This window comes from Gymnogyps californianus, chromosome 5, assembly GCF_018139145.2.
Source record: "Gymnogyps californianus isolate 813 chromosome 5, ASM1813914v2, whole genome shotgun sequence".
NCBI lineage: Eukaryota > Metazoa > Chordata > Aves > Accipitriformes > Cathartidae > Gymnogyps > Gymnogyps californianus.
Window position 1 is genome coordinate 36,545,255 of NC_059475.1, and position 26,198 is coordinate 36,571,452.

At 36.4% G+C, this 26,198-nt stretch overlaps 1 protein-coding gene across 1 annotated transcript in view; it reads right to left on the reverse strand.

Annotated features, from left to right (window-relative positions):
- Positions 1-26,198, reverse strand: part of SPRED1 (sprouty related EVH1 domain containing 1) — a 59,776-nt gene that overhangs the window by 8,060 nt on the left and 25,518 nt on the right. The window contains exons 2-4 of the mRNA XM_050897274.1: positions 16,453-16,627; positions 8,775-8,943; positions 7,415-7,464 (exon numbers count right to left, since the gene is read on the reverse strand). Of these exons, the coding sequence (XP_050753231.1) occupies positions 7,415-7,464; positions 8,775-8,943; positions 16,453-16,627 (394 nt within the window). The remainder of the gene's footprint in view (positions 1-7,414; positions 7,465-8,774; positions 8,944-16,452; positions 16,628-26,198) is intronic.

Below are 26,198 nucleotides of genomic sequence, written 5' to 3' on the forward strand. Positions count from 1 at the left end.
GAACTTATTCTGAGATTACATTAGCACCTCATGTACATAAAAGCCTAATGTATCAAGTTCGAAAGACATCTAGATAAAGTGGAAGTAGCTGTTCTGTAGCTGATCTTTAGAAAGAAAATCATCACATCACTAAGAATTTATATATTGTTTGGAAGCACTCTGAGTGGAAAAACATTAAAATTAGTGATTAATTAATGATCAGCTTTAATACTAGAGAGCATATACCCCATGAAAGACAATAGCTCAATCAGGTTAAAGTTCCACTGAAAAATTTAAGACAGGCAAAACTCCAGAAAGAAGTACTTTTTGCAGATCCTTGAGCATGACAACACCACTAAGCAATCGACCCTGTTGCTGTCAAAATTAAATTTTCTGGTCAAACACTGTGGGGAAAGGAGTACAAAAGAAACGTTGAAATGACTGGCAAGAGTTAGATTTCATGGATGTATACTTATTTTAAGAGCAAAAAGCATCAAATATTAGTGCAATATCAAACATCTTCCTAGCAGGAGGTACTCCTGCAGGTACATTGCCCATAACATAACAAGCTTCCAAAACACTGGTTCAAACCACCGGAAAGCTGCATTCAGAATGAGGAAGAAATGCCTGCAACTATTTTTGGTTTGAGCAACGTTATAAATGCTTACATGCAGAAACTATTTAAGCGAGGAACACACTTAGCAGCCAGAAGCCATTTCACAGAAACCACAGTGATAAGCACTACCTAACCCCTTTACCCCCCCCAGCTATTATCAGTTTGAGTGGTCTAGGGAGAAGGATGAGAGCTGCAAAAACTACTACTCCTTCCTTCCCAGGGTAAAGACACATACTACCCACAAGCCAGTCTTTATCCCTGGGTGAGATTTGCAACAGCCTGCATTATTTCCTGTCCCTGCAGGTGATTCACACCTTTTTTCTTCCAAAATAAACTACCTACACTACAGAGCAAAAAGGACACCTGCACATGCTCACACAGACAGACACACACGCTCCCTTTGGCGGTCAGGAAGGGCTCCATCTAATAAAGGATGCAGGCACTGATCATCTATTACAGTGCTAACTAGCAGTGCCAGACACTGATGTATGAAATACAAACCTTAATCTTAAAGCAAGGCTTTGTGCCCTGTATACAGCAATTATAAAGGAATGCTTTTATAAAATTCCAACACAGACACCACAATTCAAGCTAATTGACTTCAAGGACAAATTTGGGGGTGGCAGGAGACAGAGAAATGCATCTGACCTTTGTAAGGGAAGAACTCATGAGACAGCTGTTCGGAAAGCACAACGCTCAGCCTACCAACCTAGACACTACAGGTAAGCGGAGACAGCCTAACTTCTGGTATTTATGAAAAATGAAAAGTGATCAGATCAGTTATGATCTTATTTAGCCTATAAATACTCACTATGCAGAACTACAGAAATGTCAGATGAATATCCTCAACTCTGTATTTTTAATTAAACTGATAGTTTAGATACAGCTAAACCACGTTTATTAGTATCAAAAAGGCTTTCTTTGGACGACACTTCCTGCTCCAATGTGATGTTTTATGACAAGGTCATAAACACCTGAAACTCCACATTTATAATGGAAACACTGACAACCTGAAGGGAGAGGCCCTAGAAACAAAAATGCTATTGTATTGAAAATGCATTTAAGTAAAAAGCAAACATATAAAGTTTTCCACAAGAACTAAGCTTGGTATATTAAATATACAAAATATTACACACAAACACAGATGCACACATTCCCCTTTTCTACTGTCCAAAGCAATTACACCGCCCACATTCAATATCCTTTAACCACAGCCTGCAAAGTATAGTACTGGCATAGGTTATTCAGTATCATCTGTAAAGTAACCTACGCCAGTTTTTAATGCACAACGGAAATCTGGTTTGCTCCCAGCTGCTGGTATAATAATTACTGTCCTATGGTTGCTAAGAGATACTCTGAATTTTTTTCCAAGACTACTAAAACATTTCTGTGCGCGCAGGCAAAAGGATGCTGGGTAAAGCAATAAAATGACTCCAGCTGTAGCTCTCCAGCAGAATTCAAAGCCAGATGACAGCTGTAGAGAAAATGAAAACCAGACTGAGCTTCTCTTCTTCAAATTTTCTCTCCTTACTTCTCCCAGTTTGCCAGAGTTAGGTCTGGGAGAGAATTCAACATTGTTCTGCAAACATTGTTAAAAATGTTCTGCTCTAAGTAAGTTTAATGATTACACAGAAGGATGGATGGGAGACCACATTTCCGTTGCATCCCAGTTCTTGTATTTACTTCCCATGAGGCCTGAAAATCTGCTGTTTGATGCTAACCAACACAAGAAGTGCTTAAATGTTTTATCCTTAATTTTTAAATTGTGAATAAATGATACAGGTTTCAAAAACATTTGAATAACTTCCTTCTGCTTTAGCTATTTCTAAGACTGATGGAGCAACTATTTTCATATTTGGCAAAGAAACTCTATTATAATCAGGTATGTATTTCTGACATGGACTGAAATGTTACCTAGATTACTCTGAATGTTTTGTACAGTTTAAAGTGAAAAAGAAGGCATTTGTCATGCCTCTTTCTTCCGAGGCTGTTCTACCTGAATATATAAAGCATACTAGAGGTTTTTAGGGATTCCAAGGAAGGAAGTAACAAATTAAAACACAAAGCATAACTCTGAGGAAATGAGAGATGGAGATGTAAAGAGGCTGTTAGGGATACTGGTGAGGGGAAAAAAAAAAAAATTCCTCGTCTTTTTTGAATACTACTCCACAAAAAAGCTTAATAAACCCAAATAATTTTAGCACAACACATTATTAGATTTATTTTAAATGGATAATATAAATTAGTATTACTTTTAGTTCTAGGAACTACACCTAGCCAATTTATTAAGTGCACTAAGTATTGCTAATCTTTAGTGATGTAGTATTTTCTTCTCCGTAAAAACAATACAGAGTCAAGGGTAAATTATTTCCTTACAAGTCATAATGTCACGTTATTTTTGCAAAATAAAACTTCTGCAAACCTTTTGTTACAGACAAAAGAAATTGAATGGTCACTAAATAGTGCATTTACAAAGAGGCACATGAAGCATTTACGTCCTCCTTGCCTGCACCAAAACCACTTAAGATGCATGTAAGCTGCAGGTCTTTTCCCCTTCATATTGACAAAAAGCCCAATGTACCTATTTCTGAAAGAACAAGCCAAACTTTTTTTTTCTGCTTATAATTTATCAGTCTACAATTTTCTTCTGCCAGTAGTAAGAAACTCAAAAGCATAAGTGCTCCATTTCTTATTACTTCAAAACTGTTAAAATGTGTTGGTAGCCTATAAATAACACCAGTATGGCTGAATCAACAAAACCTTAAAGAAATTAAGACTCAACTGCTCTATTTTTCAGTTCTCAAAAGCAAGACTTACACATTTCAGTATCCAAAACCCACATGAAAATACTTGTAAATGCATGAGCTCTAGATTTCATTTAGTTAGATTTACTTCTAAGAAAAAAAAATATTCTGATTTTGAAATTTTTTCAGTTAAGCTAGATGAGTTTCAGAGCAAGAAGTTTATATTTGGTAGAGGAAAAGAACCTCAGCCAATCTTTGAACAAACAAGCAAACTGACTTAAACAAGCTGCTTGTCTACTGCATTCAAAATGCCTGGTTTTATACCAAAAAATCCAAACTTCCTACCAAAACGAATTCCCAGTGTATATTGCCATATAAGTATATATACATTCCCAGGATCCATTTACAAACATTACAGGAAGTCAGATAGCTCTGCATTAACTCATTTGTGTATTTCTATTTGAAATTAATCTAGTAAGACTAAGGCTTATTTAATGATACAAACAATTTGCATATCATATGTTCATTAAACAACTAATAGTAATTGCAATCATTTAAGCAACCTTTACAAGCAAGTATGAACACCCTTAAGGATGGGGTTTTTTAACACTAAGATTTTAACATTATTTGTGAACAACAGAGCATCTAAAGAAGCTGTAATGAAGCTATGTCTTCTTAAAATGATAAATTTGATCTTCAGTAAGAAGAATGCTTTCTCTGTGAGATTTTATTTAAAGAACGTTAAAAAAAAAAAAAAAGAAATCTAGTGACCCAAGATACAATATAGTGAGCAAAATGCTAGCCTGGAAAGCACAAGAGTTCAATTTTTGGATTTGCATTTATTAGTTGCACATACAAGTTTTGGACAATCCCTATTTCTGCTTGCTACATCTATAAAATGTGATAATACTTATTACAAGTAGGCATTGAGGTTTAACAGCAGTGCCACTGACTAGATCAGAAGGCTGTGTGTTTTGATCTTATTTGGATCATTTTATTTGCTCTCTGTAGCACCGAATATAACCAGCCAGTAAAATAACTTATGAAGTATGTTTTGCTTTCATCACTAATCGTCGTCTTTTTAAAAAAACCACTGTTAAGGAAATTTATGTACAAACTACATACTATATTCGTACTTCAAATATGCACTAAATATAGGATTCCTGCTGTGTAAGATGACTAGAACAGCATAGGCAAACACCTTGACAGCAGATGATGTAACTGACAAAGACCTATTAAAATTACTATTTTCAAATGTACCTTGATGACATCCTGGGGACTTTCCCTACCATACTAACTAATGAAGAAAGAAATGAAACCAAAGAATACCAATACACATGGTAGTTACTACAGGGTATAGACAAAAATATAACTGCATTAACAAATATGCTATGAAAAGTAAGTGTGAAATAACCCTTTTTGATATTCTGCTATTTTAGAAACAACTTACGACTATTTAATATTTTTAATTAAATGGAGGAGCTCCACTGCTTGCTTTTTTGTACTTCATTCCTTAGAGGTTACAAATTGCAGTTCTGGAATATTGTTTTGATGAAACAACAAACATCCCATTGCCCTCCTAGCCAAGTGTCAACCTGCTCTTTAACATTCTATCCACGCTCTAAAATGCCCTTGCATAGATATACTCCAAAACTTACTCAAAAATACTATTAAAGACTTGGGAAAACAGCTTACAGAATAAATAAGGAACAAAAAAAAAAAAATCATTACGCCTTTTAAACTATAGTGGGGTGGGAAGATGAGGGGACAAGTCAACATGACTCTTCAAATACATAATACATTATCTTTAAACAAAACGTCTTTCAAGTTAAAAAAAACCTGGGGTATCAGGTTCCACTTGCAACAGTATCAATCTTGGAAGGGGGAAGGAATTAATCGTTTGGAGGAGAAAGTACACTATTTGGTATTTCCAAGATATTCTTGATGACTAGACCTGGTGCCTATAAGTAAAATGCTGTAGCCTTTCTACACTGAAATTCATAACCCTGCAATTATGACTTCGTTATTGATACATAAACCTGATTTAGATGAAGCATAGCTAAACCAGGGTGGGTTCAGCCTTCCCTGCATTTCTTTTTTTTTCCCCCCTTCTGGTATTGTTGGCGATAGGCAATTCTAGTATAATTTATTTTACTTCGGTATGCAGAGATATGGTAAGAAAGATTGGCTAGCTTTTTTGCTTCTAGAAACCAGCTAATTCTTGCCATCTATCCACAGCACGAATCCACAATTAAGCAATGTGTGTTGTGGTGAAGTCATGAAATATGTTTTCCTGTCTGGAATGTAACAGATAATTCCACCAGCAGTTTGCACCAAACAGGATTGATTGTACGTGTAAGTTATATATAGAGAGAGTATTTTTTAAAATATATGTATTTATTTTTTTTAAATATATATAAAGTAAATCTACCTAATCTATTTACATATCTAAATACATCTATATTTAAATCTATATAGAATAGATGATGTAAGTACACTTTTCTCCACTTTCCCAATAACAAACTTTGTAAATATAAAGAATGACAGATACTTGCTTCAATTTTGGCATCCTTATATAGAAATGTAATAACTAGGCAGCATAATCAAGAGGTAATTAGTTTCCTCTAATCTCATTAGGCCTGTAGAAATTGCTCAATTATTAATCCTTGCAACAAAGCATGTTTAAACAAGTCTTTTAAAAGCTGATTAAGGATTGCATTAACTTTGGCACACTTTTCCTCCACCCTGTCAAAATCTCATTCCCATTTTAAATCCAAAATATCTAATATTTATGGCAATTTTACTTTAAAGTGCCTTAAAATAAAGCACTGCAAATAAAGTACAACAGGTTGTTGCACAGCCAACACTTAAACAGAGATACATTTCTTCTACCATAAAATGGAAAGAAATTAGGAGACTCTTCTGCATTGCCACTGCATTGCAGTATCCTTTCTAAATACTTGACTCTGTCTCCTATCATAATTTGATTCTTACCCCTATCTTCAAAGTATGCTGCTAACTTTCTTGATTTTGTGTTGCAGAGGTTCTACACTGCATTTATCTACACTGATAAAGAATTTAATACTGCATAAGTGACAAAACTCTCCCTCAAGAAACCACTTAGGAATACTATCATTTTTCCGAATAGTCACTAAGACCCCTGAGTCAACTTGTTTCTATATCAGCTTCATATTAATTTAAATATCTGCACTCTGAAAACTGAACATATGTGTGAATAAAGCCAAGACTTTCCCTGAAACTGTAAATAGGAAAGAAGAGATGACAAGCACACATAGACACAAGTAGGTTTTTACTCAGTTATATTACAGCTATTTACTGTATATATGTATCCATAATGTTTGTTTATACTGGCTTTTTAATTACATGGATTCTTGGATACTAGCAGGCAGTGTTACACATCAGTGTTACAGTACTCGATATGGTATTTGTGTAAAGCATTATAACTCTGAAGCATAGTAGGAGATAAATTTTTACCTCTTATGCCATTATGACCTATAGAAATTGAATGGTGCAAATAAGAATCAGTAAAAATTTGAATCTCAACAAGTGACTGCTTTATCTTTAGTGTGTTTTTAAAAATTATCTGAACTTCTGCCCTTGTTTGGACTAGATTCTTTTAACCATTATCTCGGCATCTTTTGGACTCTAACCATACAAAGTTAGAAGTGTCTATCACTGCAGAGTGAAATCTAGGAAAACAAATAGGATGTGCATGTAAAAGAAGAAGATTCCTGACCCCTCTATTTTTTTTTCCCCAGAAGAATATTTCATGTTCCCATGAGTTCAAAGAGGACACATAACCTAAAACAGACATTGTAAACTTAAAAATTAAACTCAGGATGATTAATCATCCTATTGATTAAATATTGACTACTTAGTTTAGGACAGACAATATTGTAAGTCTTCTAGACAACTGTTCTGGAACTTATTTCATTAAACTGAATTTTGGTATTGCTCTTATTTTGCTTATTCTCATGAATGAAAACAAAAAAATTGTTCAATTAATTTCTTCAAAAAGTAACTGCACAATTAATTTAAAAAATTAAATACTCACTTGAAAGCAGTCTTCTGCCACTTCAACATCATTTTGGGAGGGTGGATAACCTACAGAAAAAGTAGAAAAACCAAAATAGACAAGGTTATTTTATTTTTATTTACAGTTTACTGCTTTGAGTAGTCCACACTATCCTTCAATATCCAGCTATGATGATATAAATATGCTTGTTTACTTCTTTAACCAGTAGACCACTGTATTTCAAGTTGATTTTAATAAGTACCATTCATTTCTACATTCTGTATTTTATATACTGAGTATTCCTAGCCACACTCCTCTCTCTTGTTCACACCTTTCTTGTAAAAGCATTTTCAAAGTGTCATCAGAAGTGAGAAGCAAGGGAGTATATTCTTGTTAATGTAGCATTTTGAAAATTAAGGGCAGATACATTTGGTTGGCATGAATGCACGCTGTGCTATATTTTGCTATAAACCAGCAGAAATTGGAACTGAGAGACCCTAAGAGAGAAAAGGACTCGTATGTTCTCTAATTATTTCTCTTGCAGGGATATGGATATCAGCACAATTCAAAAGAAGTCATTCTAGTATGTCAAAAAGCATTCAGAAACATGTTTCTCCCTTTGCTAATATGATAACACACATTAAATCCCTAAATTTACAGGGCATCACGGCACAGAGTATTTTGTTTAGATTTCTCCCTTTGAGTTACTTTTTACAAGCCTGAAAGAGATGTTCTTTCCATTCAATAGACACCTGTTCTCTTCCCTCACTCCCTCTCCTCAACCAGCAATACATTTATCATATTTTTAACTCAGAATCGAGGCTTGATGATCTTCTTCAGTTTGCTCACTGGTTTCCATGAGGTCAGTGAAGCTCTGGAACCAGTTAGCTATATTACTATTAAGAGTAAATTCTTCTACTGTCCCATATAAACCTGTACTCAGAACTACTCTGTCAGCTGTTAGTAAACAAATAAAACTATTAACTGAAAGTATGTGAGATAAAAAGAGAACTCAACGGGTCTCAAATCATTCAGCTTCATAGCTTATCCTCTAAGAACACAGAAGCTGTAACAAGCTTCTAAGAAGAAGATCCAAGTAAGACAATATAACACTCTAGCTTCCTCCATTTCTTCGTCTCTAAAAAGAGGCGATGCTTTATTATGTAGGGATGTTTCGGGGAATTACCTTATTAGTGTTTGCGAAACAATTTAAGAATTTATGAATGGCACTTTAGAAAAGCCAGAAGTACTATTTAAAAACTGTTAAAATCTCAATATGCTATAGATCAATCCACATCCTTAAATATTGTCAGCATTAATGTTATGCAAAATGCTTTGGCTTATTTATTAAACACTCAACACCCCTGCCCCCGCCAACCCCTTCACTTGAAATATGTACCTTGAGAAATATCCTCTACTGCTCTCCGAATACCTCTGTCAAATGCTCTTGCATCAGCAGGACTCTGAAATGTGAGGCCAAACTTTTTGTCATCAATCTTCCAGTGGTAAAAAGTAGGAGTAACTTTGTTGTAAACGAGGTCCTTCTTCAATGTGCATTCCAAGACCACCTTCCAGAAAGAAGACAGGAGGAAAAGATATCACTGACTAATATATCAAATTTGAGAACAAAATGTAGTCTTTGTGAATTACCTGAAAACATATATCATAAGAGCAGATATAAGTCTCTGTTTAAATTTCTTTCTGTTACAAGGACGTAATTTTAACGTCGTTTCCATTACGGACAAATTTTTCACTAACAGTTGCTGATAAGTGGTATGGGTTAAGGACACTATTTGTATACTGAGTGAATCTTCCCAGCTTCAAAAGTATCTCCTACCTGCAGCAAGCACTTCTGTCAGTACAGACTTGCTAGATGTTCAGGAAATTAAATAGGCGACACCCCGAAAAAACATTACTGTGCTGATATCAAGTATACAAATAAAATTCCCAGTGATACAGTATTCTATAAAATTTTTGAGCACTGGACTAACTTTATGCTGCTTTCATGCCATATCAGTTTTCTCCCAGAAAGTCTACTAGAGAAGAGAAAATAATACAGGAGAATCATTTTAAAAACTGAAATTAAATTAAAACTAAAATATTTTTGAATGTATTACTGCCTGTACCTAGACACAAATGTATTTATGGCTCACGTTCAACTCTAATGAAAACAGTAATTAGGAATAATTAACAGAATTATTTGGCTACAAAACCGTTACAGGTATAGATGCACATTCAGTTATGAAGCAAAGTTGCAGTCTTCACATCATTTCCCCACTTTAAATCAGCTGGTTTTTAAAATATATTTGCATATTTAATTTACTTGCAAAAATTATTTTATGCAACGTTGTTACATTGAATGTTTGTTGATTAAAAAAATCCAAGGTGAACAAGAAAGTATGGAGCGACATGCACTGATCGGCTCCTGTAGCACTAGGTATAATAAAATGCACAGCAAGACAACCTGTATCTCTGTGTTACTACTAGATTCTGAAAACCTACACCGAGAGGTGAATGAGGAATTTTAATATTCTATCATTTCAACATGAATGTCTTTTCAGAATTTTCATTTTTAATTTTGTTACACATGCAGTTTATTGAGAGAAAAATACAGAATTTTTACAGCATGTGGAAAAATGAGGTTAATTATAAACATAACTGAGGAAAAAATCTCCAAATTAAAAAAAAAAAATCTGTCTGTACTTAGATTATTCTTACATATCCCTTGTGTTCTTCCTCTCCTTTCCTTGTCTAATTATTACATAGGCAAATAGTTTTTTTTCTCCTGCTCTTCATGATTTATTCCCCCTACCCTACACCCCACTACTAATTATCTCAAGTTTTACTGCCTTTTAGCCCTGTCTCTAGAAGGATGACATTCTTTCTGCACATATAAACTGTAAATCCAGATTACTTTATACTGAAAATTCATACCTGGATGACAAATATTTTTAAAAGATAGTACCACTGGAGATAAACTACTGGATTAAAACTTTACTGAGTAGAATCTATGATTTTCAAAGAAACCCAAACCAAACCAGGAAACGCCCAAACCAACAAGCAACGCTACTACCACCCACCCCCCACCTCCAACCCTCACAACATTTTATAAGACAAGCAATCATTAACAAAACAAGCAAACGTCCTATCCAACACCGTAATTGTTTTCAGCTTGATTTAAGGAAACAACAAATTTGACAGGATGACACTGATTTTTCAGATCTAAAGCTGTATGAAAACAGACCACTTAACACAGTAGATATAAGTAGTTAAGGGCATTGAAAGGGGAAAAACTAGTTGCATCAAAATTGCATGTGTTATCAGACATAAGAATCCATATAGGCGAGACTTTATGCCTGCCCCAGCTGAGAGAAAACTCAAAAACTGTAGGTCAGAATTAGCAGTGGGACACAAATCTATAAACACCCAGCCATCAACAGTTTTTGTTACATCCAGAAATACTAAAAACCCAAACCAAACAGAAAACATACCAACCATCCCCTAAAACATTTTTTTTTCTCCCCAAAACACTTCTATGCTTTGCAGCAACAACATATTTTTTCCCTGTTAAACATAATGCTGTCAAAGGCTTCTTTATGCTGAAGCTGCAAACTATCATTGGGGCTGGGGAGGAAGTATCCTAATACACGTATCACCAAAGCCTGGAAATGGAAACCAAGCTTTTCTCAATACAGATATTTTTTTCAAGTCTTCAAACATCCAAAACTCCAATTATCTTTTACTGCACTTTGCTATGGTTCGGAACTCTCCACATCATATGTGAAGATGATATCATACTCTCCCACACGGTTACCAAAAATCCGCCTTCCCAAACCTTTTTAGGTAGACCTTCCCTAACATCTCCAGTGATAAGCACAACAAAAACGTGCAAAATTGTAAATTAAGTGACCACGGCTTAACAAAATGGCATTTTTTAATAAACATGGGTTACTGTTCTGAAGGGTTTCTTCATTTGGAGACTTAATATAAGACTTCCGTGCCAATGTGAAGCAGCCACCTTAGCACATAATGGGAAATGTTGCAGAGTTATCAGACTCAAGACAGAAGAGCTCCAGATCAACACAATCAAGATCTAAATTCTCAGAGCATAAATAGGGCTGTATGTCTACTTACTACTATTTAATGAAAAAATCCTTGTAATATCAAGATGTCATTAAGCGCAACACATTAACGAGTTCATAGCTACTCATAAAAATACTTGCTTGCTACATGTTTCTTTTCTCACCTCTACAAGCTACATTCTTTAAAGATATTAGAAACTATTTGGCTTGTGTAGACAAAATGAATCTCTAAAGTCAGAAATTTGAAATCTCAACACTTCAAAACCAAATATTTGTAAACAAAAATAAGATGCGCATTTAAGATATTAGCATCATTGTCTAGGGCTTGTTTCAGAAACAAATACGGAGAAACTCTAGTTGCATTTGATATAAATTTCTATTTTGATAACAGATCCCATAATAGAACATTTCTAGATACTGGATACTATTTTACTGGTTTCTAGCTGTACTTTCAACAGCTTACAACACTACATGTAGATAGATAGTTTCACAATTTCTCATTCCCAGCCCAAATCTACAAACACTTAAGCATATAGTTTTTGATGAAACTTTTGAATGCCTTTTCTGCTAAACAGAATCAAAGGCTTTTCTCTAGGCTTGGGACCAAGCAGCATGACCTGAGTATATTCATGCTACAGAGCATGTGGCCCCAGTGCCACCGTGACATGATTATTATTCTGTGCATGCTTTTTTTTTTCAATTCAAAAAGTAAGATGATGTAAGGACTGTACTACGGCCCATCAGAATCAATCTTTTCTCAAACTTTAAAGCCAATTTAAAAACTAAATGATAAATTAAGTTTTTGAACAGCAGATTTTTAGAACAGTAATTATATTCAGTTTCAGCTTTGCATCTCTCCCTTTACACAATTACCTGTTCTTCAAAAGAAAGATTTTAAACTTTGATTTGTCACTCCTAACTCATGATCCAAAAGATACTAGTAACTTTTTTTTTTTTCTCCTTCAGTAAAAGCCTGCATGGCAAAGGACTGGAGAAGAAAATAGAACAGAGAAGTCTATTAGACTTTTCATTCAAGAATGTAAAATTCACCAAAGCCTAAAAACCTGTAAGCTTGAGCCTGATGTATGTTTAACAGTAGTGCTAGTAAGATAGAAGAGAGCTACTGTAAACACAGTAAAAGAGAGCAGCAGACGCGACCAGGTTAGGAGGGAGTGCAATTGTTCCAAGCAGACTGGCTGGAGCCAGATCTAGGAAGGTGAGTGTAATAAAGGAGGAAACGTGTAATTATGTCAAAGTCTTCACAAAATACCCTTACATTCCAATGCAGATCTAAACAACCTGAGCAAACTAGCGGGGAGCATTCCCTTTCCTAAATTAATTCAATGGTGCCACCACTTTGATTTTCTTCTGAGATAACTAGGATGCTTTTTGTGAACCCCATGAGATGTTTTAAACAGCTCAGTACTGCACAAAAATTTTGGAAGTTCTACATGTAGCCTGAAGCTGGTTTGTAAAAGGGCTGATAGCAACCTAACTCTCAGGTATATAAAGAAACGACGAGAAACCCCCTCAACAAAGAACTTCAATATTTTGATGTTCAGTCCCAAAGTATTTAATTTATACAGCTGACTTACAGACTGAGGTCTATAGTCCTAAGTAAATGCCTGCATATCCTATAAAATATATGGAGAGATCTGGCACATTGGAATGGAATTGCAATGTAGTGTCAGAAGCAGTACTTGGAGAAGCAGCAACTAAAGCTAGTTTACAAGAAACAGTAAGAGAAGAGATAAAAGATCTTTCATTCTTTTTGAGTATAACCATTTATGAGGCATCTGGAAGATACCTCCATCAAATACCTCACCTATGGATTTCAAGTTGCTTTGCAATAAATTCCACCTTTCTACTGACACATAGGTTGAACAGTAATACTGGCATTATAATTCCCATATATCTTAGGCAAAAGCCATAGATCTGAATTCCTTTTGCTCTCTAACCTGATGTATTTCAAACTCCATGCTTCCCTGTGTCCCAGAAAAGTGCTCCAAGTTCCACACTATAGGTTTTCTAGGATAAGGGAATTTCTGCACCTTTTCTGGAAGCTGAGCCAGTGCACAAAAGAAAGACTTACTGGCCAGAGGAAATCAAAATATAATCTAGTTATAAAGGTATTTTAACAGTGTGTAATGTGACTTGAGGCATGGGGGAAGACTCCATTTGTAAGGATTACTTTCTTTTTGAATCCATAGAAGTATTTTCAGAAATGGCTGTGCGTACCTTGCAAAAAAGTGACTGAACTGGAAATCGTGGTCCAGCTGATTGAGCCGTAATGACTTCTAGATACTACAATAGATTAAATATTCCTGAAGACACATGTGCTCAAGGTCTGAATAACTGAAATGTTCAAATGGTTTAGGAAGCTTTTTTAAAACAATATTGCTACTTTCTCTTTGCAAATACAATGGCAGAGCAACCAACTAAACAGCGTATGACTAACTTCAAAGATTATTCAGGTATACAGATTTACATATCAAGGCCATTCCAAAATGAGATTAGAGTGATGCTAGAGCACAGAAACAGCAGATTCAGTGTAACTCTTACTCAAAATCAGAAGATGATCAAAATATTTGGTCCCTACTCAATAGCAAACACGATGAACCCATAACAACTCCCACCTTTACTTTATTTTTAAAGAAAAAAAAAATAGCATTTTATGCCACTGAAGTAATCTTCAACAGTTCTTTTCAGGGTTGCCTCTTTGAGAACACAGCCTTCTCCACTCTTTCAGCTGGAACAGACAATTACATTTCAACTTCTTGGTGTTGTTTTTCTCGGTCGTTTCTTTGTATTATGAAATATAATAGTCACCTGTCAATTCTATTTGGACTAAAAAACCAATTGTTTGGCTTCATTAAAGAAAAGGTTAAAAATTGTGCTTGAACAGTAAATCCACAGGAATATCCTATGAACAAATGTAAAACCATTAACTATATTGAAAGCATAAGTATCAGGACAGTTTTAGAATCAGTGACCAGATCCCTGTCCAACAGAATTTCTCTTCCAGTCCCTGCTACAGTCCTTCTGAAAAAGTGTCATGACCTAACGATGTCCTCACACATCTTGGTGTAGGATCTTGTTTCTTTTATGCCAACAGGGGTCTTGTTGCATACTGTGCAACTTTGTTGTTAATTCATTACACATTAGCTGTTGCTTATAAGTCAATCATTTGAAGTCTGAGGCAATACATGCATACATAACTTCCTTTTACTCTGTTACCAAAGCGCCACTGGCTCTGCAGTATTCTTCCCCACAGCCTAAATCTGTATTTATTAGTTCCCTGAGCTTTATTCAATATACACTGGATATATGTTCTTCCTAGTTGCATTTCTTCCATCCTTTATCCTGTGTTTTTGAGGAGCTGACTTCCAAGAGCAACCTCCTAAAACTGCGGTAAGATCCAAATCTGCCCTGACAGACTGGTAGGTCACATTTGGGGGCAGTAGTGGTAGGACAGACGGACACAGGATGGGACACACACAAAAAAATGAAAAAACCTAGAACAAAAAAACCTGTTCAGGACAATAAAGGTTTGGAAAACATATTTATACTAACATGAGCTCGATTTTGGACAGGAAGAGGAGCAGAGACATTTAAAGCCTTCTACCAGAAGTGGAAACAAAACAAGGCTTGCCCAGGGGAAGCAGGAGAGAGAGCAAACAGATCAGGATGCTGATGGCTGCGACATTTTCATATGCATGCAGGAGAAACATTAAACCAGCCTTCAGTTCTGAGCATTTTATTACCCTCAGATTCTGAAGGCAAGCTGTGAATGTTGAAAATATTAAGAATTAAGAGAAAATTGTCAAGTATCTCTAAATGCAATTAAGCTCCTCAAAAACAGCCTCAATAAGGCTAAAAAAAGTTCTAAAGGGAACTACTGCAAAGTGAGGAAGGAACTGCAGGTGCACATAGCTGTGCGGGAACACAGGGTACTCTGCTAATAGCACTACGCCTCGCTGAAACAACTGAGTCAGCAGAATTTCTATTTATATGCTCTCTTCCTACAACAGTCACAGTCAAGGCAGAAAACTCAGCAGTCCTGCCTCAAGGGAGAAACTGGTATGCTTGAGAAAGAATCAGCAGTACGGTGTAAGAAGCAATTCTACCTTTTAAGCTTACACAGGTGTCATAAATTATTGGCAGTTAAGAGTAAGTTCTTGATAAAAGTCATTAAGATGGAGGTTTTGTGCTTTCCCCACTTCTCTTTGTTTCCACAGTAAGACATGCCCCCCCTTCAGAAACCTATTTGGCACACAAGTAACCAAGCAAGCCTTAGTAAACCAATTTTGTCTTCCATAAGTCTGCATGTAGAAATGGCTGAGATCCTATACCAGTTTTCCTTTTGTGAGGCTGACTTTTGTGATGCTATTTAAGACAAGTTTATTAATGGTATTTTATTTAATGTAGCTGATAAATGAATACTGTCTATGTGTTCATCAAACCAGATCAATTCTTGGACCTGTCAGCTTCATGTTTTCTTCCCATACAGAAGTTGTTTTCATGTAAAATGGCTACTTTTTGTCATAGCCAAATTCCACAACTAACTGAATCATTACTGAGGAATTCCTTCAGATTTTGTTTTTTAACAAGTTATCTCATTTTCCCACACTCCTCTTAAACACAGTATCATTGGTGTATAAACAGGTTAACAAGAAGATTTAACTTTAAGCCTCCATTGGAAAAAACCTGAATAGCAAAATGTTTCCCCAAATAGATGGAAACCTGCAATGAAAAAAATATGTTTTAAAGTTTCTAAAAGATCCACATGCTTACTTCTAGAAATGCATGGTATTACACCTAAAACAAATAATTGGCTCTTTAGGTATATAATCATTGATATGGATAAAAGCTCAGCAATAGCATTAGGCTGAGACTATATATTTACTTTCTAGTCTACAAGCAACAATAAGGAAACATCTATTCTTAGGTCCTATGTAGTTTTAATAGGAACATTAAACAGATGTAAATTGTTACCGTTTTATCCCTGAGTCGTTCTCCATGGATAAGAAAATCAGCACAGCTATTCTCTTCCTGGGGAATGACTTTGAAGACTGTGACACAGCTTAGTCCACCCCCTCCAAGTGGTAACCATCCACCACTTGAGTCATCCCGGGTCATCACCACAGCTCGCACTCGTGCATAACTATTACTGGAAGAGATGCAAAAGAAGAAATTAGTTTTCCATAAACGCAAACCAGCTAAGTCTAGTTAAAAACCAAACCAAAACAACAAACCCACAACCAAGATTATGATAATTAACATTGTGGAGGTTCAGTCCTTCCATAACAGTCACCTAGAAGAAACCAGTCTAAGATGACCCTCTAAAAAACGTTCCTCTGTACTTCTATGCCTTCATCAGGACTTCTTGGAGCTTACATGCGATTCCTTGTGAAGAAACTTAACCAGACAATATAGTTCCTCAGAGTCAAAACTCATATTCTTCTAAAAACTTTATAGTCAGTGATCTAGCTAGAGAGGGCCAGGGGCGGGAAGAGAGTAAGGATCAGCTCCCGGTTTATTTTAGACTAATCATGAAGCCAGTCAGCCACCATGAAATTGCACAGAAAAGAGAACAAGGAAGCAGAAAGAGGTCAGGCCTTCTGCCACTGAAATCTAAACAAGAACAGGCTTCTAGCCAGAAACCCCGCTTCCCTTCGTCCCTCCCTCCCTCCTCCCCACGCACATAACCCGTCCTTTGCAAGGCTAGGTCAGGACACACATGCTGTGGGGTTTGACAACAGAACCAGTTACGGCTACTTAAAACCTAATATTTGCAGTGTCTACTAGCTGGTTCTCTCCTGTATTTGCAGTGTGTGGAAAATTACTTGCATTTTACAATTTAACAGCTTTTTCCATCATTTAGCATTTTTATAAAATAAACAAATGGTTATCACTTCATTACTTAAAAGCCAAATTCCTTTTTCAGAGTCTCGGAAAAAGAGTTTTTGGTGATCATCTCTCTCTCAGCTTTTATTTATTTCTTTTAAATTAAATGACACATTTTAGTTTTGGTTATGATTTTGATGCTACATCAGTTGGAAAACCCCATGGTTTACCAAGGATGTTATAAGAACCTACATTCGAAGTATGGTTTAATGCATGAATGTAATAGTCCATGAATGAACATTCCCACACTTTAAAAGAAATAAGCTTCATGATATCTTTTGCAACATATTTCTGATTGAGGGTTTAAGTACTTATGCCAGTTAGCATTAGTGATGTCAAATTTAAGGACTGAACAGGAAATATTAGAAGAGGATGAAGTTGTTCCTTCTATACAAAATTATTTGTGATATAACCATTCACCAAACTGTTGCATTTTCAAATGATGACTGCTTTATTTTTTCTTCCCCCCAAATGTCCCAAAATAACTGAAGGTAGGCTTTTTTTGCGTAATTAATATATTACGTTCTCACATACATATATGATTCACACGTATGATTCACTTACATATATACAAAAGAATTTTGCTGCAAGCACCTAAAGCTTAAATACGTAATGGTTTGCAAAATGGGAAATAAAACAAGACTATCCAATTTTAGCTTATAGGCAAGTGAATTTGTTTATAGAGACTTTGTTTGCCCCCTCCAAGCAAAAAAAACAGCCGCCTCCTCCCCCTAAACTTCATAGTTAAAATGACAGTTCAGTCAATGTTTCTCATCACTTCTGTACCAACATCTTTTAGTAACTCCTCCCACACAGCAGACAAATACAATCAAGAAAAATCCAATCCTTCATTGTATGCATCTATCAATTCTAATATCTGCAAATCAAAATGGCTATATCTTGATGCTTAATAATGTTACTGAAAGTTGAATCATTCATTGGTCTCTATCACTGTATTTCACTCGGAGATAAGTTCAGATTGTAGTTGTACACTTCAGACACAGGTAGTCTTTTGTCTCATTCCTCTCAGGTGAAGAGCCTCTTCTGACACAAACTGAGGACACTGGGACTGTCCTCTGAAACAGTAAGAAACAGGATGCAGCAATTGGTTAAATCTACACACTCTCTTTGCTATTCTCCATTCAAGTGAACCACAAATTTAGCTTTAAAGTTATTCATTCTATAAATTTGATTGTAAATCTGAATATTAAAGCTCTCTTTTGTATACCAACAGACTGCAGCAAGAGTTCATTTAAGCATCATTTAGGGATATCACAGAACTTCACTTAGGCTACATGAGAAAACTTGAACTACAAACACATTAATTTTTTTCTTTTTAAATGAAAGTTTACACTCCACATCCATTTTGTTTTCAAGAATTGCTAAGGAGAAGCAAAGATGGAGGATACATATCATATCTCAATGGCTTACCTACTTCCATTTGCCAGAAGTTTTCTGTCAGTGTTGCTTTCCCCCCCCCCCTTCCCTATACTGAGACGCCTAGTTTGGTCTAGTTAACAATCTTGTGTTTTGCTTCTGTATTTTCTAAACTGTTTTAAACATTTATCCTTCCAAATATTTCAGAAACTACTGTCAAATCCGCTGCATTAGTGCAAGAGCCGAAATAAAATTCCCCAACAGGTAATATTTAATGAATAACCTCTTAAATTGAAATAAAACAGTTTTTCCAGACAACCACCCTGTAAATTAACTAGACAAATTCATTACTGTACTTGCAACAATGCCAAAGACTATGAATAGATGGCTTAGTTTTGTGTTTTTGTTGTTATTGTTGGTTGTTGTTTAATATTATTTTTTATATTTTAAAGGAACTCACAACTGGTAATGATAGTTATTTTTAGTAACAATATAAGCTGGTTTGTAATTAGCCACAAAGCAGCAGCAGGACTTAGAGTGATTTCCATTTCCAGAATCCTTTGCAAACAAACCAGCATCTGCCTGTCACACTACTGGTGCTACCGAAACCCCCCAGATGTCTTGTATCTAAGCGTTATAGCCCCATCTACTTTTGGGAATTTCGGAACAAATTGCTGAACTGCTGGTGTAGCTTAGCTGTGGGAAAAAGGGCAGACAAGGCTCCAGTGTTTTCCGGCACTACCCCTACAGCCTAACATTTTTACCTGTTCTTGCATGTTTAGCAGCTCTATCAGGAATAACTAAACAAAAGAAAACCAAACAAACAGGACAATCAGTTGAGCATTGTTCTTATGAAACCTTTTACTAGAGCTACCAGAAGCACGTGAAATGTAGCATGAAGAGTTGCAACAGTAGGCGCAAACCTATTGTATCACATCCAACCTTTCCTGAGACCCCCTGATTTTTGTTGTGGCCACTGGAAACTCTTGAGGCAGAGCAAGGTTTACAGGAAAAGCCAAATGGGATTCTGTCCATAGGAGCATGCTGCTTCCCAAGAGTCAGTGCTGAGCACCAGCGAAGGCTGGGGACAACCACACTGGAATCCAAGATCAACTCCTAACAACTATGGAAACAGATCTTCTCTCAGAAGTGAACAGTTGAGTGCCCCAGGTAAGGAGATGAGAGTATGGTATTCTTATGTGATTACAGCGAGTTATAAATTGTGATGAAGGGGGGGGGGGGGGAAGTTATCTACAGTGTTATTTTCGCCTAGTAGGTAAGAGCTACTGAAGAATACAGCATGTGTCTGAACAGTATACCTATTTAACTTGAAATGAAGTCATTTTAAGATAGCATAGCATATTGTGTAAAGTTTCATTCTAAAAATATTAGCAAATGAAGATGATTCTTGTACCAAAATCAAAAGCTGGAGTGAGGTGAACTAAGAAGCCTGAGAAAGCATTAGAGGGCAGACACAAAGGGCTACAAACCATAAGCGGACAGGAAAGACAGAAGACTTACAGTCCTTGCCTGCCATCAACTTTATTTTAAAAGCATCAAGCATTAAAATCTGACCACAGGTTTTAAAGGCTCTCTCCTCCCTCCAAAAGCTGTGTGTTTATATTGTTGTAATGCTCTTGGGCCCAAACTGACTTATGACCTGGATGACCAAACTGTTGCTCAAGCCCAGGAAGCACTCCACTGACCTCGACAGGCTTCGACCTGTCAAAGGGACCTTCAGCGCAGCAACTGATGAACAATCCTGCTTTTGGTGGCTGGGGAGAGGAACATAATTGTAATTTCATCACCATGGCTTTTTTTGTAAAAAATAAATTATTTTGATAATTTGGGGTATTCCTTATGTGTAATATTAAGCCAATTAAAGATACCAAACATTATTACAACATTTGTCCTTTCTTCCATTAGTGGTCCAAAAGAGAATGAAGGTTAAGAATTTTCTGCCAAAATATTCTTCCCAGAGAAAAAGGGGAAGAGATGTTGAAGGAGGGGAAAAAAAAAAAAAAAAAAAGCAGCTATCTTGTTGCATTACATTTATTTTAACCCAGTTTCAACAGTATGCAAATCTTCCCTCTCCTAGATTCATATTAAGCATTCCCCTTCTTTTATTTGTATTGCATCTTGCACATTTCTATTTTAATATAGGACTGAAAAATAACAACAGTGATCTCAGAAACGTTTGTTAAGACAATTGAACTGCAATTGCAAATTGTTTTTTAGTACTATAAAGCTACTACCATCACCATCAAGAAACATGGATCTTCAAGTGGAATTATAAACTGAACCATACGAGAAACTGACCCTTTTAGCTTCAGTAAAAATATTTAGCATTATGGTTTCTTTCAAAGCTGGAAAGTGGATTTGCAAAAAAGGACCTTGGGCTTCAGGTGGACACCAATTTGAACATGAGTCAGCAATGAGCTCTTGAGACAAAGAAGGCCAATGGTGTCCTGGCCTGCATTAGGAGAAGCGTTGCCAGCAGGTCAAGGGAGGTGATCCTTCCCCTCTACTCAGCACTGGTGAGGGCACACCCAGAGTGCTGGGTCCAGTCCTGGGCTCCCCAGCACAAGAGCAACATGGAGCTACTGGCGGGAGTCCAGCGAAGGCGACTAAGATGATTATGGGACTGGAGCACCTGTCATATGGGGGAAGGCTGAGAGCTGGGGCTGTTTAGCCTGGAGAAGAGAAGCTTTGGGGGGTTTCTTATCAACATATATAAATACCTGAAGGGAGGGTGCAAAGATGGAGCCAGGCTCTTTTCAGTGGTGCCCAGTGACAAAAACAGAGGCAATGGGCACAGACTGAAACACAGGAGGTTCCACTTTAACATGAGGAACTATTTTTTCACTGTGAGGGTGCCTGAGCACTGGCACACGTTGCCCAGAGAAGTTGTGGAGTCTCTATTCTTGAAGATATTCAAAAGCCGCCTGGACACAGTCCTGGGTAACCTGCTTTAGGTGGCCCTCCTTGAGCAGGGGGGGTGGACAAGATGACCTCCAGAGGTCCCTTCCAACCTCAATTATTCTCTGATTCTTTCTTTTGTTTAATATCATATTTCAAAGCACAGCAATTTCAATAAAATACAACTTTATAAATATAACTAATACGGGTTAATTTATGAGAATCCATGATACTTTGAAGTAAGAGTTGTCACTGTGCACAACTGCTATTTAAACACTTCTGACAAGGCTAAGAAAAAAAAAAGGCATTCTGAAAAATCGTGACACACTGCTATGAAATTACACTATTTGCTGGCACGCAAGTATCAGCTCCAGGCTGATCTCTGAATGTGAACTGGTCATGGATCAAGGGGCTTTACCTTTGACTGGCACTTTACACACGTACTTTAACCCCTCCAACTTTTGGTGCAATATACTTATGTGTTTGTAGCCTCACCCAAAGAGCATACATGAACCACACTTGGCTTTTTATGGTTCTTATTATCCAAACAGCTTAACAGACAATTTTACGATTTCCAGCTAGAGAAGTGCTCATGAGTACGAGCGTGCCCAGAGTACCAAAAGGTAATACCAGACCACTGAGCTAAAATCCATTTTACTTGCAGATAACATCTGTTGAGTATTGACTCAATTTAGAAAAAAATAATTAATTTCACCAGTATCACATGAACATATTGGTACAGTGCTGATGATATAAAGCCCTTTGTTACTAAAGGTTTAGAGAATGACTGCCACTGGCACAAAACGTTAATGACTTATCTACAACAGAAGGAGATGCAAATATAGCACAAGTACTAAAGAAGACATAATTTACATCAAGAAAACATATGACAGCATATCCTATTAATTTTTATGAAAAGCAAACGGCTGTATATATATTTTTTGCCAAAATAACAACTACTATACGAGGCTCTGCCTGACATGACTGTTACCTTTCTCCTCTCAAAACTATACCAGCAAATCAGAATATAAATCAAACTATTATGCTGGCAGAAGGCAAAACTTTGCAGATTTTCTCCTTTAAAAGAGAGGCAAAAGGTATTCTTCACAGCAAAGACAGGAGGTACAGCAACCATGCATGGCTACTATGCCTAGGAAATTTATTTTTGTGAGGAGCTTAGCAAGAAAAGACATGGATTTCCAGGAGGAACTAGACAAATGCTGTGACCTTTAGGATATGGGTACCCACACTGATTTACTGAACAGCTTAGACTTTGCCAGAAAACCTGAACGGGACATTCCTGCTCGAACAACAACAACAACCTACTTACAGAAACCTGAACTACCAAGCAAAATGGCTTGAACGCAAAATGGCAGAAGGAAAAACCTACGTGGAAACTGTATTACATAAGGAGAGGATAACCAGTATCCCGAAAGAGCCAAAAATACTTGATTACACAATTATTATTTAGCAGGAGAGGCTTGTAAAACAAGGTGTTTGACAGTGCACCTACAATTCAAGAGGGAAAATAAGACACAAACGAACAAGTGTCCAGAATGGGAAACTGTCAAAACAGTATATTGCTATTATGAAGTGTTCTCTTGGACACAACATCAGAGAAAAAAAAAATTAAAAAATAGCAGCACTAGAACCACGTTCCTATCTGAACACAGACAACTTAATATTCGTGACCGTGTAAAGTAACTGATGCTGCAAGGAAGAATGGCTACTACCACAAGAGCTTCTGCAAAGCACAAGAGCACATGAAGAACGGAGAAGCTGTTAAACAGATTTGAAAACAATGAAAATTACACACAAAGTAGATATTTGACATTTCTGTGAATAACATTTTAGCCCTGCTCCCCAGCACCTCCTCTTATTTAGTAATTGTAGCTAGTTTCTATTATTTCTGTATGTCATCCATGAGGATTGGTTAAATGAAGTAATATTTTAGCAGATTAAAGGAGATCACGACACATACTTGGGTTCCATCTCCTTTAAAGAAACTGCCTGCTGGAGGCCTAATTTTTCGTAATAGTATGGATTCCGTAACACCGTCTGGTCAAGGCATATTACTTAGAAAATTGCATCTGATATGAAATACACAAGTAAATAAAAAACCCGAACAAACTTATTTTTCTTTCTACCCTTCCCCACAGAAGTTAAAAAGAACCAAAGTAACATTCAAAGATGGGTCCACAGGTTTTGGACACATGTAGCAGAACTAAAAGAACAGTATATAGTATGCAGTTCCCCTCTGTAAGAGTTGGTGAGATGAGCTGGACATGGAAGATGCTTTTTAATGACTTCCACAGCTGCCCGCTTAACAGAGGACTGCTGGTACCAGGGACTCCTGGATTAAATTCCATCCAATTTTAGGCAGATGGGATAACAGAATTTGAGTGGTCAGATCCTGCTACTCATATGCCCCCCAAGTTTAACGGGCTTCCTCCAGAAAACCCTAAATTTGTCTCATTTTTACAGGCTGACAGCCATGAACTCCAGAAATATCCACTCTTCATCCCAGCCCAGCTTCTCCTCTCTCTATATATTCTCATAGTTTTTTTTCTTTCTTACCCCAGAATTTCTGAAGATCCAGAGGAATCTCTTAACTCCATTTATAGCACAGAACTGTCTGTACCTCTTCTGATTTTGTGAAATCACTACTTGTTTCTTATCAAGTAGCAATCAAGCTATTGGGTACTGATGCCATGTATTAATTGTAACTTGCTTATCATAGAAACATGTAGATAAAGATGAAGAAGCCCACAAATAAAACAAGAGAAAGAGTTAATTTTTTAGATAAGAAAAGTTACCATTTCTTTCCAACCTTGCAAAAACAGAGGAACATCTAAAGAAACGATGGAAGACAAGCTTTTCATTTTCTCCGGTACTTCAGCAAACTTAGGACAAGCACAAGTTTGTAGCCTAAGGCAGATTCCACTGAAACTAAGACAACTTGACACTTCCAGTAAATGTCGTCAGACAACAGCCATCCAGTCTAAAGGGAATTTTTTTTTTTTTTTTTTTTTAAATGAAGCTTACAGATTCAGTTGTGCCTTTAATTTTCCTTGGAATAGCAATGATTACTACAGTTTATGATACAGAATTTAAGGAAAGTTTTTCAGGTAATAGTCATATCTGAACAAGTCAGAGTTCTCTCTTCTCTCAGGGCCATCTTCCTCCAGTCTTACATACTCACAAAGTCCCTGAGCTTCACTCAAGTATGCAAGTACAACTAGATCACCCTCATAGTCAAAGCTATTAGTCATCTAGCCATCAAGATTAAGGATGGCAGGACTCTGGAGACCCTGTTAACAAGAGATGTGAATGCACTAATCAACAAGTCATTTTGTAATAAAGTTTTTGACCACTAAAATAAGATGAAGGTAACTAATACATTGAAAGAAGACCATAGTAAGATTCCTTATGAACAGTTTTAGCTACTCCAAGAAGGCTGTACTGAATATGTTATTTTCCAACAAACACCTGTGTACTTTTTATTTCACTGCTCCTTGCATTTAAGAATAGTGCTCCACAACTGTCCAAAAAGCTATTATTTTCCTCCTAACACACCTAAGAACTTTTTTAGCAAAAATAAAGGACAAACCAAGTAGACCCTGCTACATTTTCTCTAACACACCAGAAAACATTGTCTCAGATTTTATGTTTACTAAGTCTGAATTTCTTTCAGCTTGTCCTGGACTATACACTGTCTGGGAAAGGGACCATCTGTAATGAGCATAATTCAATAAAGACCTGAGTGCATGTTGGTGTACAGTATACAGAGCTTAGCTGCTGGGCTGCTACATACTCTTAATCTTTTGGCAATACATTTATGGAAGAAAAAAGCATCAGTCCCACTGAGCTTACTCATCTCAAGCAACACTTGATATTAGGTAGGCAACCACAAAATTTAAATTTTAATCTTGTCACATTAAAACAAATTTATAAAAGGTCCAGATCATTCCTGGCATGCATTTCCCACTCAGCCTGCACAGAAAAGGAACAGAACCTGAAACCAAATAAAGCATATCCACACTTACAAAAATAATCTTCCTTTAACTGTCTTGTTGAGCTGTGAGATTGCTAATGAATACTGTATAGTGTTTTAAAACTATGTGAATTAAAACTGTAGTATCATTTGTTGATATTGTTAAATCTAAAGCTTGTCTCAACATTTACATTGATGTGGCTTTTCAAGGACTTTAACCTGCCCATATGAAAGTGATCTTGCAAAGTGAATTATATTCTAGGAAAATCCCTAATGCTAAATAGCTCTTTAACATAATAAGAAAACAACAAACATGGAAAAGGATGTTTCAAACACACACAAATGGACACATCATAAATGTCCACTCTAACAAAACAGAAAGACTACAAGCCAAACTGCAAAATGCTTAACAAATAGCACCAAAATCAGACTAAAAAAAGAAAATCTGAACGAGCCTTAAGGAAGATAGCTTGTGAACTTGTGATCTCTTTTAAAGGTCTATGTTCAGTGACCAAAAGGAAGCTACCATTCCCTTGCTATGCAG